Source organism: Oncorhynchus nerka, linkage group LG4 (assembly GCF_034236695.1).
Source record: "Oncorhynchus nerka isolate Pitt River linkage group LG4, Oner_Uvic_2.0, whole genome shotgun sequence".
Taxonomy (NCBI): Eukaryota; Metazoa; Chordata; class Actinopteri; order Salmoniformes; family Salmonidae; genus Oncorhynchus; species Oncorhynchus nerka.
Window position 1 is genome coordinate 42631882 of NC_088399.1, and position 17057 is coordinate 42648938.

At 46.8% G+C, this 17057-nt stretch overlaps 1 protein-coding gene across 1 annotated transcript in view; it reads right to left on the reverse strand.

Annotated features, from left to right (window-relative positions):
• Window positions 1-17057, reverse strand: part of unc5cb (unc-5 netrin receptor Cb) — a 188768-nt gene that overhangs the window by 76901 nt on the left and 94810 nt on the right. The window contains exon 2 of the mRNA XM_065017547.1: window positions 6366-6602. Within this exon, the coding sequence (XP_064873619.1) occupies window positions 6366-6602 (237 nt within the window). The remainder of the gene's footprint in view (window positions 1-6365; window positions 6603-17057) is intronic.

The following is a 17057-nucleotide window of genomic DNA, read 5'->3' on the forward strand; positions in this document are numbered from 1 at the left end:
TTCATATACTGTCCATATACTGTCTATACATACACCATGCACATACATTTACATCCTGGGCTCTGGTCTGGAAGCCACATTCCTGCAATTCTATGTATTTAAATACTGTATATTTAAATACTGTATTCTCAACGCAGCTCATGCTAATATTTCTACTACTGTACAATGCATTTTAGTTACACTGTTTATACACAATGCATATTTATTTATATACTGGATTCTTGACATAGCTGACTCTAATATATCTACTGCTATACATATCATTCTTAGTATAACTGGTGTGTAAATTCATCCGTTGTATATACACATAGAACACATTCACTGCTATTTGGATTGTTCATTGGATTCGTTCCGACATTTCAAGATTTCTTCATTTTCTAAATTATTTGTGCACTTTTGACATCTTACTACACTGCTAGGGAGCTAGTAACATAAGCATTTCACTGCACCCGCTATAACATCTGCTAAATTGTGTACGTGACCAATACACTTTGATTTGATGAGAAAGAGGATCATTTACACTCATCATTACATATACGATGCCAGCAATTGATTTTGGTCTGTGAAATGCGTGATATTGTGATATTCAAACGATAATGTGATATTCAAACGATAATGTGATATCCAAAGGACAATGTGATATCCAAAGGACAATGTGATATCCAAAGGATAATGTGATATCCAAAGGATAATGTGATATCCAAAGGACAATGTGATATCCAAAGGATAATGTCATATCCAAACGATAATGTGATATCCAAAGGACAATGTGATATCCAAAGGACAATGTGATATCCAAAGGATAATGTGATATCCAAAGGACAATGTGATATCCAAAGGATAATGTCATATCCAAACGATAATGTGATATCCAAAGGACAATGTGATATCCAAAGGATAATGTCATATCCAAACGATAATGTGATATCCAAAGGACAATGTGATATCCAAAGGATAATGTCATATCCAAAGGACAATGTGATATCCAAAGGATAATGTCATATCCAAACGATAATGTGATATCCAAAGGACAATGTGATATCCAAAGGATAATGTGATATCCAAAGGACAATGTGATATCCAAAGGACAATATGATATCCAAAGGATAATGTGATGTGATAGCCAAAGGACAATGTCATATTCAAACGATAATGTGATATCCAAAGGACAATGTGATATCCAAAGGACAATGTGATATCCAAAGGACAATGTGATATCCAAAGGACAATGTGATATCCAAAGGACAATGTGATATCCAAAGGACAATGTGATATCCAAAGGACAATGTGATATCCAAAGGACAATGTGATATCCAAAGGATAATGTGATATCCTATGTGATATCCAAAGGATAATGTGATATCCAAAGGACAATGTGATATCCAAAGGACAATGTGATATCCAAAGGACAATGTGATATCCAAATGATAATGTGATATCCAAACGGGAAGCTGCTTATCGGTCTCCTTTGTGAATCATTGTGACCACTACTAAAGCAAGCTCTATGCCTCATCTTTCTAGTGACATCAGACGGGACTGAGATCAGGGGGCGAGATTAACAGTTAAGCTTGGAGATCAGATAGTGACCTCATACCCTGACATCATACATTTACTTAGCTAGAACTACTAACCACATTTACTATGTATTGTAAAATGTGATATGGTATCATTACAGTACTGACTACACACAGGGCTGAAATATACTTCTGGGAACAGAAGGCACGCAAACAAGCCACTGCAACCGATATCTCTACAGTGATCAGTGGCCTGAGATGTCGCTACCCTGTCTCCCACACACCCTCTGACTGTCCATTAGTTTGACACAAAATGATTCTCCAATCTGTCCCATTAAACGATAGCTGGCATGGGACTCTGGATGGACCGATGGAGATGATTCATTATTAATGCCATCATTAACGCTAGCTCCTTTTATTGATCACTCGCTGGCATGCAGGCTGCTGGAGCAGCAGGCCCTGGGAGGGTTGGGGGCCCCAAATGAAGAGCACCACTCCTGTTTGATGCTACCAGACATAACTCTTACAGGATGGATGGTGAGCTGTGTGTCTCCAGTGTGTCTTACACAGCTACGCTGCTCATACATATAATTAACTCTGGGCTCATTTGTTCAGATCGATGCCTACAGCTCATTGGAGACTAGAGCTTGGAGATCAGCACAGGCCCACCTCTCAACTTGTAGTGTATTCAAGGTTTAAAAAAAGCTTCTAAAAGGTTGTAATTTCCACTTAAACATTTCAGACTTGACAACAACAAAAGAATGTACCAACCCGTACAAAAATATCTATTAATCGTAACGCACATAATAATTCGCATTTCCTGTTGCTGCAGCGTTAAGATAGTACATCTGTAGGCAGCTATAGTTTTTATGAGATGAAATTGAAATAGATTTCATCCTCGTCTTCGGGGCGCAGAAAAACCCTGTTTAAAATGTTATACTAGCCTAACCCCCTGAACTAAATCTATCAATCAAACTCAAATCCGAGCATGACGTAAATGAAGATTTGGTAAGGACACAAAAACAACAGTATAGTTTACTCCCTGCCAGCGTTTGAGAGGTGAGATGAATGGTGCAGTTCTAGCGTGGGTGTTCCTCTAGTGAGGCAGCGCCGCACGTCTTCTACAGCAGGGCCATGGTGGAGCACAGCACTAATGATGCTGTTCCTCAGTCTGGGTAGGAAGGAGAGGCAGCAGCAGCAGCAGGCCAGCTGCCTCTATTTCTACACTGAGATAGAGACAGAAATGCTTTGGCTGGAGCCTGCTGTCTGACTGACAACAACAACACACCCCGTTTCTCCTTCTCTCTCTCCTTCGCTCGCTCTCTCCCTCTTTCCAGAACTCTCTCCGTCTCTCTCCATTGCTCTCTATTTATCGTCGCTCTCTCCCAACTCAGTCCCTCTCTCCATCTTTTTCCCTAGCAGTCTCTCTCTCCATCACCCCCTCTCAATCCCCCCCTCTCTCCTCTAATCTACTGTCATGTTGTAGAGCGAGAGAATGTATGTGCACTGCCTGTGGGCTTTGGTGCAGGGAATGCAGTGTATGGTTGTGGTTGTATGAGTGTGTCAGTTAAGAACAAATTCTTATTTACAATGACAGCTTAGGAACAGTGGGTTAACTTCCTTGTTCAGGGGCAGAATGACAGATTTGTACCTTGTCAGCTCAGGGATTCGATCCAGCAACCTTACGGTTACTGTCCCAACGCTCTAACCACTAGGCTACCTGCCGCCGTATGTGTGCGGCCGTATGTGTGCGGCCGTATGTGTGTGGTTTCATGTGTGTGGTTGCATGTGTGTGGTTGCATGTGTGTGGGTTGGTTTCCTTTTACCAGACAAGCTTTGTGCCACGATGGCAACCTCTTCTTTGTCAACGCAAAACTTTCCTTCACAACAGCTCAAAATCCTACAGCCTCATGTCAAGATGACAGTTTCTTTTTTCATATCTACACAGGTATATATAGTAGCTCTACGTGTGTGTGGTGTGTGTTTTAGAATAGGTATGTTCAACCCTGGTTTCAGTTTACTTTAAGACAGTATGTGTGTGTATGCACATGACAGAGGGGGAACAGAGTGTCTGTGAGTGCAGGTGCAGGGATGTGATTATGTGTAGGTGTGATCCAGTGAGTGCAGGGATGTGTGTGTCTCTGAGCCCTGCGATTAAAGAGGGTAAATGCTGTGTGATTGCTACCTGTTGGCTACAGAAAGAAGTCCATTTCCCCCATCGGCAGCTGAATGCAGCCAATCAGCCGATGGCTGCTGTTTGTAATGGCTGTGGAGCCCAAAGCAGTAGACTTCAGTTAGAAACAGCCTCTCCACTCTGGGATTCACCATTCAACCTCTACATGAAGGAGGACTAAACACTCCACACACACACACACAGACACACTTCCTTTGAGATCCCTTGCAGTTGAGTGTGTTTCCTGTCCAGGTATCACGGGGTCTGGGTTGTGGTGTGGGTCCAGAGATGGCAGAACAGGCCGATCCGTGACCTGCAGATCTCATCCTAGTGGGTCAGGGATGGCCATCCTGTGGACAGGGTTTGTTGTAACACAGTATGTGTTCCAGGACTTTCGCACCGTATAGCAGGGTAGGGATGACCGCATACTTTAGGGGCTCCCTCTGGCTGCGGTAAGCCAGACAGGGTGTCGCTAGGCAGACTGTTTAGGGCACCTTATATAGCCTCCTACACATTCGGGGTGAGCAGAGTGGCTCCTTGCTGCTCAGTGGCAGCTACAGCTGCCGGGATGCACTCCTGCCTAATCCGAGTGCATGATAACCTTGTAATAGCTGCCGCCTTGGTGCTGGGTTGTGACTAGGAGCTTCCAGCTAACACTAGCCCGCTCCACTCGCCCTTCACATCTCCCAAGGACTTTGGATGTGTGGCGTTGAGCTGGCACAGTTTCAGTTGAGCGCATAAAGTTATTTACGTTGGGTGTCTGTTACACAACAGTCACAGCGCAGGGCTTAGCCGAGACGGTTCGGAGTCTTGAAGCGCCGTACCAGAGCCCACGTTTCCAGGTGGTTTCAGACAGGCCTTCGTGGTAACCACGGCGGCCTGGGTGAGCAGTGCAGCGTAGCGGCGTCACCCACCATACTTCACCCTGTCTGGCAATCCGGTACTTTGTCTGTTCCCACCACCCACGTTGTGGACGAGGGGGTGTTTTTTTATTATGTCAAAACGACTATTGACTATTTGTTGTTCTGCACCGGTAGCTCTACGTGTGTGTGGTGTGTGTTTTAGAAGAGGTATGTTCAACCCTGGTTTCAGTTTACTTTAAGACAGTATGTGTGTGTATGCACATGACAGAGGGGGAACAGAGTGTCTGTGAGTGCAGGTGCAGGGATGTGATTATGTGTAGGTGTGATCCAGTGAGTGCAGGGATGTGTGTGTCTCTGAGCCCTGCGATTAAAGAGGGTAAATGCTGTGTGATTGCTACCTGTTGGCAACAGAAAGAAGTCCATTTCCCCCATCGGCAGCTGAATGCAGCCAATCAGCCGATGGCTGCTGTTTGTAATGGCTGTGGAGCCCGAAGCAGTAGACTCCAACAGACAGTCTGCATGGTTGCTTTGCTCACACACACACACTTGGTCTGATGTCTTCGACATGTCCTGTCCAGGGTGTGTGTATGAACCATGTGTCCGGCTGCTGCGGGGGGGGGAAGGTGAGGGTGGGGGTGAGGTGTGGAGGAGTCGCGTCAGACATAAGGGTTTAGCATCAAACCTGATTCTCACTGTCTCTGTGACTCTGATAATGATACTGACCGATGTACAGAGAAACAGTCAAGAGAGAAGAAAAGGGAAAGAGTGGAGATAAGGACACAGAGAGAGAGAGTGAGAGAGAGAGAGAAAAGAGAGAGAGTGAGTGAGTGAGTGAGTGGGAGAGAGAGAGCGAGAGAGAGATGGAGAAGAAAGAGAGAAGGGAGAGAGAGAGAGAAGAAAGAGATAATGGAGAGAAAGAGAGAAGAAAGAGAGAAGGAAGAGAGAGAGAGAAGAAAGAGATAAAAGAGAAGAAAGAGAGAGAGAGAAAAAAGAGAGAAAATAGAGAGAGAAGAAAGAGAGTGAGTGAGTGAGTGAGTGAGTGAGTGAGTGAGTGAGTGAGTGAGTGAGAGAGAGAGGGAGAAGAAAGAGAGAAGAGAGAGAGAGACTAGTTTCCGTCTCTGTCTCTGTTATGTGTCAGTCTTAATGATCCAGTTTGGACTCTCTCAGACAGAGCCTCAGCTTATGCAGCAGTGTGTATGTATGTCACAGGGCTACTGTGGCCTTATAGGCTTCTGTTATACAATAGCATCTCTTTGAGTTTAACAAGGCTGTCTCTCTATGCTACAAAAATCCTGTCCTCATTATGCGTGGTTGTGTGTGTGTGTGTGTGTGTGTGTGTCAGTGAGGGTGTGTGTCTGTGTGTCAGTGAGGGTGTGTGTCAGTGTGTGTGTGTGTGTGTGTGTGTGTGTGTGTGTGTGTGTGTGTGAGTGAGGCTGTGTGTCAGTGAGGGTGTGTGTGTGGGTGTGTGTGTCAGTAAGGGTGTGTGTTTTCTAGGAGGGATTATAATGAATAATTACTTTACTTGATTTTCTGAAAGAACTGAGTAACCGTAGGGTGTGAATTTGTTTGTTTGTTTGTGTGTGTGCGTGTGTGCGTGTGCGTGTGCGTGTGTGTGTGCGTGTGTCTCATCTGTTTGACCTCAGCCATGTTGATATTTTGTTCATGGATAAAGGTTTGGTCCCGGTTGATTACTACCCGCTGGACCTCCCCCCCCCTCCCCTGGGTTGGGAAAATGTTGTCCACAGGACACACACACACATATTCTAACCCAGATAAGCACACGAGACACACATTCAAACTGGTAGTTTCACTGACCAGAGTTCTCGTCCACCCTCTCCTCCACTGTGTGTTCTTTCTGGTGGACCCACTCGCTGTTACACTTGAAGTAGATCTGTGTGGCGGGCGTGGCCTTGCAGTAGAGATTGACAGGTTTGTTCTTGACGATGTACGCCTCCTCGGGCTCCATCAGGAACACTGGGAGGGGCTCCGGGGGGTCCGAGGGGAAGGTCTCTGGGAGATCACCCAATCCCATGTAGTCATCATCATCTCTCACTGCAGAGAAAAATAGAGGAGGGAGGGAGAGAGAGAGAGAGAAGTGGAAAGAGGGAGGATAGAGGGTTAGGGAGAGAGAGAGGGAGAGAAGGAGAGAGGGAGGGAGGGAGTAGTGGAAAAGGGAGGATAGAGGGTTAGAGAGAGAGAGAGAGAGAGAGAGAGAGAGAGAGAGGAATAAGGGAGAGGGAGAGGTGGACATACAACAAGGCAACAGTGTGTTATTACCATCATCTTTGCATGGGATTATTGTATACCACTCTGCACACTGTGGCATCCCTATCATTTGATAGTCTGGAATGTTTACACAAGTGCATTTTAAAGCCCAGGAAGTTTCTGGGATTCCTCCCAGGCAGACAGGATTTAAGGACCGGCCTGGCTGGCCTAACCACATGCAGCTAATGCTGACTCTACTGCCAGGGAATGGGAAGGGAGAGCAGAGGAGAAGAGAGAAAATGAGAACCAGAGTTCATGGGTTGAGAGGGAGGAGGAGGCCAGGCTAAACGTTCTCTCACACACACAGCCGATCTTACGACGACGACCCCAGGCTTTTGGCCCCGTTTAGTCCATTCCTGGGATAGTTCAGCTGCAGACAGCTTCCCTGTTATTACACCTGTCTTTCATCTCATACTGTCTTAAATTACACATGCAGGGGAGCGCACACGCACACACAGGAGAGCACACACACGCACAAACTCTGGCTAAGTTATCGACTCTTTAAAGAGAGAGAGATGAAGCCAATTCTCCATTTATTACCTCCAGAACTGTTCTATTCTTACCATTGAACCGGTCGACATCAATAATAGAGAGAGAGAGACAGAGCAGAGAGATACGGAGACAGAGATAGAGAGAGAGAGACAGAGAGAGAGAGATACGGAGACAGAGATAGAGAGAGAGAGACAGAGCGAGAGAGATACGGAGACAGAGATAGAGAGAGACAGAGACAGAGCGAGAGAGCTACGGACACAGAGATAGAGAGAGAGATGGTGAAACAGAGAGAGAGAGATATGGAGACAGAGAGAGAGAGAGAGATATGGAGACAGAGAGAGAGAGAGAGGGAGAGAGAGAGAGAGAGAGAGATGGCATAAAGGTTTATCAGCATCATCAGTAATTCTTCGCTGTCCCTTAATCTCTCTTCTCTCTCTCTCTGGTGTGCGGACATGCTGGAGCCTTGTTGTCTGACAGACGCTGCCAGGTCCCCCTGACAGACGCTGCTGCAGTCTGAGTAGTAAATAGTGCCTGTGTGGATATCTATCTGTCTCTTCTAGCTAATGTCCAAATGTTATCTCCTCCCTCTCTCAACCACAGATTGGAGCTGATCGCTCAGAAAATAAAGGCTGGAGGAGCCTTCAAACATCCATGTGACCAGGTTAGTGTGTGTGTGTGTGTGTGATTGTGATTGTGATTGTGTCCAGAGCAGTGTGTCTGCTTTTCATCACCGTAGGCGCTAAATCACTCCTCGCTCTCCTCAGCTCTTGATCTGGTGCTAATTGAGGAGTAGCAGTAAACCCTGAGTGACCTCTAACCCCTAGCTGTGACCTCTTTTCCTCACAGGTGTGTGTGGATGGATTGAGTAGTCAGCACTCAGCCCGACAGGCAGGAGAGAAGAGCTGTGCTGAGTGATGGGTTCATTCATTTCCATATTTATTTTAATGGCTTATAACAACACAAGGGCAGTCACTATTCTCCATCAGGGCCATGGCCCACTCTATACCCAGGCCCAAGGACCCTGACACAGGAACGGTGGAAGAAAAGCCAGGAAAGTCATTAAAGACTGTGTTAGCCTCCTTTCACCCTTCATTCCTACTATCTCTCCATCTCTTTTGTTCCCTCGCTCCCTCTCTCTTCCCACTGTGTCTGACTGTAGGGTTGGGAGATCAGAAACTAGCATCAAGGAATTCAATGTTGTTGCGCGCACACACACACACACACACACACAAACAAAACTCTCAAATTCAAAAACTTGCAGAGCGCAAGAAATAATGAATATAAGGGAATGAAACCAGCCCTCCAGTGCAAAAAGAAACCACATGACAAAATGAAAGACCCCGACTCTTACCCAATCTGCCGGGCCCTCGCAGTCTAGTCAATAGAATATAGAGCAACATCAAGCTCAGAGTAACAGCACTATCTTCTCCAGATCTCTCTCCTTCCCCCTCTCTATCCCCTTTTCTCTCTCTCCCGCTCTCTCCTTCCCCGTCTCTATCCCCTTTTCTATCTGTCCCGCTCTCTCCTTCCCCCTCCCTATCCCCTTTTCTATCTCTCCCGCTCTCTCCTTCCCCCTCTCTATCCCCTTTTCTATCTGTCCCGCTCTCTCCTTCCCCCTCTCTATCCCCTTTTCTATCTGTCCCGCTCTCTCCTTCCCCCTCTCTATCCCCTTTTCTATCTGTCCCGCTCTCTCCTTCCCCTTTTCTATCTGTCCCGCTCTCTCCTTCCCCCTCTCTATCCCCTTTTCTATCTGTCCCGCTCTCTCCTTCCCCTTTTCTATCTGTCCCGCTCTCTCCTTCCCCCTCTCTATCCCCTTTTCTATCTGTCCCGCTCTCTCCTTCCCCCTCTCTATCCCCTTTTCTATCTGTCCCGCTCTCTCCTTCCCCTCTCTATCCCCTTTTCTATCTGTCCCGCCCCTCTCCTTCCCCTCTCTATCCCCTTTTCTATCTGTCCCGGCTCTCCTTCCCCTTTTCTATCTGTCCCGCTCTCTCCTTCCCCTTTTCTATCTGTCCCGCTCTCTCCTTCCCCCTCTCTATCCCCTTTTCTATCTGTCCCGCTCTCTCCTTCCCTTTTCTATCTGTCCCGCTCTCTCCTTCCCCTTTTCTATCTGTCCCGCTCTCTCCTTCCCCTCTCTATCCCCTTTTTTATCTGTCCCGCTCTCTCCTTCCCCCTCTCTATCCCCTTTTCTATCTGTCCCGCTCTCTCCTTCCCCCTCTCTATCCCCTTTTCTATCTGTCCCGCCCTCTCCTTCCCCTCTCTATCCCCTTTTCTATCTGTCCCGGCTCTCCTTCCCCCTCTCTATCCCCTTATCCATCTGTCCCGCTCTCTCCTTCCCCCTCTCTATCCCCTTTTCTATCTGTCCCGCTCTCTCCTTCCCCTTTTCTATCTGTCCCGCTCTCTCCTTCCCCTTTTCTATCTGTCCCGCTCTCTCCTTCCCCTTTTCTATGTGTCCCGCTCTCTCCTTCCCCTTTTCTATCTGTCCCGCTCTCTCTTCCCCCTCTCTATCTGTCCCGCTCTCTCCTTCCCCCTCTCTATCCCCTTTTCTATCTGTCCCGCTCTCTCCTTCCCCCTCTCTATCCCCTTTTCTATCTGTCCCGCTCTCTCCTTCCCCCTCTCTATCCCCTTTTCTATCTGTCCCGCCCTCTCCTTCCCCTCTCTATCCCCTTTTCTATCTGTCCCGGCTCTCCTTCCCCCTCTCTATCCCCTTATCCATCTGTCCCGCTCTCTCCTCCCCCTCTCTATCCCCTTTTCTATCTGTCCCGCTCTCTCCTTCCCCTTTTCTATCTGTCCCGCTCTCTCCTTCCCCTTTTCTATCTGTCCCGCTCTCTCCTTCCCCTTTTCTATGTGTCCCGCTCTCTCCTTCCCCTTTTCTATCTGTCCCGCTCTCTCCTTCCCCTTTTCTATGTGTCCCGCTCTCTCCTTCCCCTTTTCTATCTGTCCCGCTCTCTCCTTCCCCTTTTCTATCCCCTTATCCATCTGTCCCGCTCTCTCCTTCCCCCTCTCCTTCCCCTTTTCTATCTGTCCCGCTCTCTCCTTCCCCTTTTCTATCTGTCCCGCTCTCTCCTTCCCCTTTTCTATCTGTCCCGCTCTCTCCTTCCCCTTTTCTATCTGTCCCGCTCTCTCCTTCCCTTTTCTATCTGTCCCGCTCTCTCCTTCCCCTTTTCTATCTGTCCCGCTCTCTCCTTCCCCTTTTCTATCTGTCCCGCTCTCTCCTTCCCCTTTCTATCTGTCCCGCTCTCTCCTTCCCCTTTTCTATCTGTCCCGCTCTCTCCTTCCCCTTTTCTATGTGTCCCGCTCTCTCCTTCCCCTTTTCTATCTGTCCCGCTCTCTCCTTCCCCTTTTCTACGTGTCCCGCTCTCTCCTTCCCCTTTTCTACGTGTCCCGCTCTCTCCTTCCCCTTTTCTATCTGTCCCGCTCTCTCCTTCCCCTTTTCTACGTGTCCCGCTCTCTCCTTCCCCTTTTCTATCTGTCCCGCTCTCTCCTTCCCCTTTTCTATCTGTCCCGCTCTCTCCTTCCCCTTTTCTATCTGTCCCGCTCTCTCCTTCCCCTTTTCTATCTGTCCCGCTCTCTCCTTCCCCCTCTCTATCCCCTTTTCTATCTGTCCCGCTCTCTCCTTCCCCTTTTCTATCTGTCCCGCTCTCTCCTTCCCCTTTTCTATCTGTCCCGCTCTCTCCTTCCCCTTTTCTATCTGTCCCGCTCTCTCCTTCCCCTTTTCTATCTGTCCCGCTCTCTCCTTCCCCTTTTCTATCTGTCCCGCTCTCTCCTTCCCCTTTTCTACGTGTCCCGCTCTCTCCTTCCCCTTTTCTACGTGTCCCGCTCTCTCCTTCCCCTTTTCTACGTGTCCCGCTCTCTCCTTCCCTTTTCTACGTGTCCCGCTCTCTCCTTCCCCTTTTCTACGTGTCCCGCCTCTCCTTCCCCTTTTCTACGTGTCCTGCTCTCTCCTTCCCCTTTTCTATCTGTCCCGCTCTCTCCTTCCCCTTTTCTATCTGTCCCGCCTCTCCTTCCCCCTCTCTATCCCCTTTTCTATCTGTCCCGCTCTCTCCTTCCCCTTTTCTATCTGTCCCGCTCTCTCCTTCCCCTTTTCTATCTGTCCCGCTCTCTCCTTCCCCTTTTCTATCTGTCCCGCTCTCTCCTTCCCCTTTTCTATCTGTCCCGCTCTCTCCTTCCCCTTTTCTATCTGTCCCGCTCTCTCCTTCCCTTTTCTATCTGTCCCGCTCTCTCCTTCCCCTTTTCTATCTGTCCCGCTCTCTCCTTCCCCTTTTCTACGTGTCCCGCTCTCTCCTTCCCCTTTTCTACGTGTCCCGCTCTCTCCTTCCCCTTTTCTACGTGTCCCGCTCTCTCCTTCCCCTTTTCTACGTGTCCCGCTCTCTCCTTCCCCTTTTCTATCTGTCCCGCTCTCTCCTTCCCCTTTTCTATCTGTCCCGCTCTCTCCTTCCCCTTTTCTATCTGTCCCGCTCTCTCCTTCCCCCTCCTATCCCCTTTTCTATCTGTCCCGCTCTCTCCTTCCCCTTTTCTATCTCTCCCGCTCTCTCCTTCCCCTTTTCTATCTGTCCCGCTCTCTCCTTCCCCTTTTCTATCTGTCCCGCTCTCTCCTTCCCCTTTTCTATCTGTCCCGCTCTCTCCTTCCCCTTTTCTATCTGTCCCGCTCTCTCCTTCCCTTTTCTATCTGTCCCGCTCTCTCCTTCCCCTTTTCTATCTGTCCCGCTCTCTCCTTCCCCTTTTCTATCTGTCCCGCTCTCTCCTTCCCCTTTTCTATCTCTCCCGCTCTCTCCTTCCCCTTTTCTATCTGTCCCGCTCTCTCCTTCCCCTTTTCTATCTGTCCCGCTCTCTCCTTCCCCCTCTCTATCCCCTTTTCTATCTGTCCCGCTCTCTCCTTCCCCTTTTCTATCTGTCCCGCTCCCTCCTTCCCCTTTTCTATCTGTCCCGCTCTCTCCTTCCCCTTTTCTATCTGTCCCGCTCTCTCCTTCCCCTTTTCTATCTGTCCCGCTCTCTCCTTCCCCTTTTCTATCTGTCCTGCTCTCTCCTTCCCCTTTTATCTGTCCCGCTCTCTCCTTCCCCTTTTCTATCTGTCCCGCTCTCTCCTTCCCCTTTTCTATCTGTCCCGCTCTCTCCTTCCCCTTTTCTATCTGTCCCGCTCTCTCCTTCCCCTTTTGTATCTGTCCCGCTCTCTCCTTCCCCCTCTCTATTCTTTTTTCTATCTCTCCCTCGCTGCTCCAAGGCACCAACAGCGTATGGGGTAAGTTGTCCTCACACTCAAGTCTATGTTGTTGTTGCAGCACGGCTATATCATTACAGTGGGCAAAATTTGTTTCCGCTATATAGTACTAGCCTAGCATTGTGCTTGGTGGGAGTTGAGGAGTGAGGGGTCCAGCCCAATGCGTAGCCCCCCTCCCCGTCTACGGGGCCTCATTCTGGGGGAGCGTTCCCGTTGACGCTGTCGCCTGACCTTGGTGCTTTGATGGTGATGGAGGCCCAGTGGGATGGACTGCTATCACCACGGTGATCTGAGAGCCAGACTGCACCCTGTTACGCCTCCAGGCTACAGCTGACACTGAGGCTCCCACCAGAAAACAGTCGCGCTGGACGTGCGAGACAGGAAACACAACTCTCAGACAGAGAGAAGAATTCAACCTTGACAGGAAAGGGAAAGAAACTGTCGCTAGACTTTCAACTCCAAACAACAGCTAGCTAATCGCCTGTAACCACCATTTTGGCTGTCTCTGATGGTGTTGCATATTTCTAAATGACTGTATAACTTATTGGCATACTCATTGGGATTATGCTTGGAAACTGTTGTTTTGTTTAGAATTATTACTTTCCTGTAATCATTTATTTAATAAGCTATATGTCTGAACTGTTTTATATGCAATATAGATTTCCCCAAGCTTTTCCAAAGATTTTAATCTGATATTTTAAATTGCTTCCATATTTTATACTGTTTAAATTTTTATAAACTATCTCCTAGCAGCACTTTTATTCAAATGCTATTTTGTTCCATAATTGGAGAGTTTTTCTCATTTGTATTGTGCGTCGTATTACTGAATATTTCAAGACCCCAAATTAATATTACTTGAATATTAACTTGAAACTCACACATCCCCCACAACGTAGAGTGCACTGTAAGGAATAAAAACGAAATAGTATTTGTGTTTTGGAGGACAATGAATGAACATACAGTGGGTAGAACAAGTACAGTGGGGCAAAAAAGTATTTAGTCAGCCACCAATTGTGCAAGTTCTCCCACTTTTTTTTTATTTCACCTTTATTTAACCAGGTAGGCTAGTTGAGAACACCTTTATTTAACCAGGTAGGCTAGTTGAGAACACCTTTATTTAACCAGGTAGGCTAGTTGAGAACACCTTTATTTAACCAGGTAGGCTAGTTGAGAACACCTTTATTTAACCAGGTAGGCTAGTTGAGAACACCTTTATTTAACCAGGTAGGCTAGTTGAGAACACCTTTATTTAACCAGGTAGGCTAGTTGAGAACACCTTTATTTAACCAGGTAGGCTAGTTGAGAACACCTTTATTTAACCAGGTAGGCTAGTTGAGAACACCTTTATTTAACCAGGTAGGCTAGTTGAGAACACCTTTATTTAACCAGGTAGGCTAGTTGAGAACACCTTTATTTAACCAGGTAGGCTAGTTGAGAACACCTTTATTTAACCAGGTAGGCTAGTTGAGAACACCTTTATTTAACCAGGTAGGCTAGTTGAGAACACCTTTATTTAACCAGGTAGGCTAGTTGAGAACACCTTTATTTAACCAGGTAGGCTAGTTGAGAACACCTTTATTTAACCAGGTAGGCTAGTTGAGAACAAGTTCTCATTTGCAACTGCGACCTGGCCAAGATAAAGCATAGCAGTGTGAACAGACAACACAGAGTTACACATGGAGTAAACAATTAACAAGTCAATAACACAGTAGAAAAAAAAGGGGGAGTCTATATACATTGTGTGCAAAAGGCATGAGGAGGTAGGCGAATAATTAATATTTTGCAGATTAACACTGGAGTGATAAATGATCAGATGGTCACGTACAGGTAGAGATATTGGTGTGCAAAAGAGCAGAAAAGTAAATAAATAAAAACAGTATGGGGATGAGATAGGTGAAAATGGGTGGGCTATTTACCAATAGACTATGTACAGCTGCAGCGATCGGTTAGCTGCTCAGATAGCTGATGTTTGAAGTTGGTGAGGGAAATAAAAGTCTCCAACTTCAGCGATTTTTGCAGTTCATTCCAGTCACAGGCAGCAGAGTACTGGAACGAAAGGCGGCCAAATGAGGTGTTGGTTTTAGGGATGATCAGTGAGATACACCTGCTGGAGCGCGTGCTACGGATGGGTGTTGCCATCGTGACCAGTGAACTGAGATAAGGCGGAGCTTTACCTAGCATGGACTTGTTGTAGATGACCTGGAGCCAGTGGGTCTGGCGACGAATATGTAGCGAGGGCCATCCAACGAGAGCATACAGGTCGCAGTGGTGGGTAGTATATGGGGCTTTGGTGACATAACAGATGGCACTGTGATAGACTGCATCCAGTTTGCTGAGTAGAGTGTTGGAAGCCATTTTGTAGATGACATCGCCGAAGTCGAGGATCGGTAGGATAGTCAGTTTTACTAGGGTAAGCTTGGCGGCGTGAGTGAAGGAGGCTTTGTTGCGGAATAGAAAGCCGACTCTTGATTTGATTTTCGATTGGAGATGAGAGGCCTGTAATTTTCATCATAGGTACACTTCAACTATGACAGACAAAATGAGAATTCTTTTCTCATTTTGTCTGTCATAGTTGAAGTGTACCTATCCAGAAAATCACATTGTAGGATTTTTTAATGAATTTATTTGCAAATTATGGTGGAAAATAAGTATTTGGTCACCTACAAACAAGCAAGATTTCTGGCTCTCACAGACCTGTAACTTCTTATTTAAGAGGGTCTTCTGTCCTCCACTCGTTACCTGTATTAATGACACCTGTTTGAACTTGTTATCAGTATAAAAGTCACCTGTCCACAACCTCAAACAGTCACACTCCAAACTCCACTATGGCCAAGACCAAAGAGCTGTCAAAGGACACCAGAAACAAAATTGTAGACCTGCACCAGGCTGGGAAGACTGAATCTGCAATAGGTAAGCAGTTTGGTTTGAAGAAATCAACTGTGGGAGCAATTATTAGGAAATGGAAGACATACAAGACCACTGATAATCTCCCTCGATCTGGGGCTCCACGCAAGATCTCACCCCGTGGGGTAAAAATGATCACAAGAACGGTGAGCAAAAATCCCAGAACCACACGGGGGGACCTAGTGAATGACCTGCAGAGAGCTGGGACCACAGTCTCAAAGAAAACCATGAGTAACACACTACGCCGCCAGGGACTCAAATCCTGCAGTGCCAGACGTGTCCCCGTGCTTAAGCCAGTACATGTCCAGGCCCGTCTGAAGTTTGCTAGAGAGCATTTGGATGATCCAGAAGAAGATTGGGAGAATGTCATATGGTCAGATGGAACCAAAATATAAATCTTTGGTAAAAACTCAACTCGTCGTGTTTGGAGGGAGACGAAGGATGAGTACAACCCCAAGAACACCATCCCAACCGTGAAGCATGGAGGTGGAAACATCATTCTTTGGGGATGCTTTTCTGCAAAGGGGACAGGACGACTGCACCGTATTGAGGGGAGGATGGATGGGCCATGTATCGCAAGATCTTGGCCAACAACCTCCTTCCCTCAGTAAGAGCATTGAAGATGGGTCGTGGCTGGGTCTTCCAGCTTGACAATGACCCGAAACACACAGCCAGGGCAACTAAGGAGTCGCTCCGTAAGAAGCATCTCAAGGTCTTGGAGTGGCCTAGCCAGTCTCCAGACCTGAACCCAATACAAAATGTTTGGAGGGAGCTGAAAGTCCGTATTGCCCAGCAACAGCCCAGAAACCTGAAGGATCTGGAGAAGGTCTGTATGGAGGAGTGGGCCAAAATCCCTGCTGCAGTGTGTGCAAACCTGGTCAAGAACTACAGGAAACGTATGATCTCTGTAATTGCAAACAAAGGTTTCTGTACCAAATATTAAGTTCTGCTTTTCTGATGTATCAAATAATAATGTCATGCGATACAATGCAAAGTAATTACTTAAAAATCATACAATGTGATTTTCTGGATTTTTGTTTTAGATTCCGTCTCTCACAGTTGAAGTGTACCTATGATAAAAAATTACAGACCTCTACATGCTTTGTAAGGAGGAAAACCTACAAAATCGGCAGTGTATCAAATACTTGTTCTCCCCACTGTATATTCTTAAACCTGAATTCCTCTTCAGAGCAAAGAACATGCTCAGACGATGAGCAGTGCCTCCAGAAAGTATTCATACCCCTCGACTTATTCTGTCATTTGTTGTGTTCCAGCCTAAAATCTAAATGGATTAAAACAAAACAAAAGTCTCACCCATCTTCATACAATACCTCATAATGACAAAGTGAAAATATATTTGTATACATTTTTGCAAATGTACTGAAAGTGAAATACATAAATATCTCATTAGCATAAGTATCCACACCCCTGAGTCAATACATGTTAGAATCACCTTTGGAAGTGATTACAGCTGGGAGTCTTTCTGGTTAAGTCTCTGAGAGATTTACACGTCTGGATTGTGCAATATTTGCACATTATTCTTTTTCTAATTCTTCCAGCCCTGTCAAGTTGGTTGTTGATCATTGCTAGACAGCCATTTCCAAGCCGGTATCTTTGTAGTGACTGGGTGT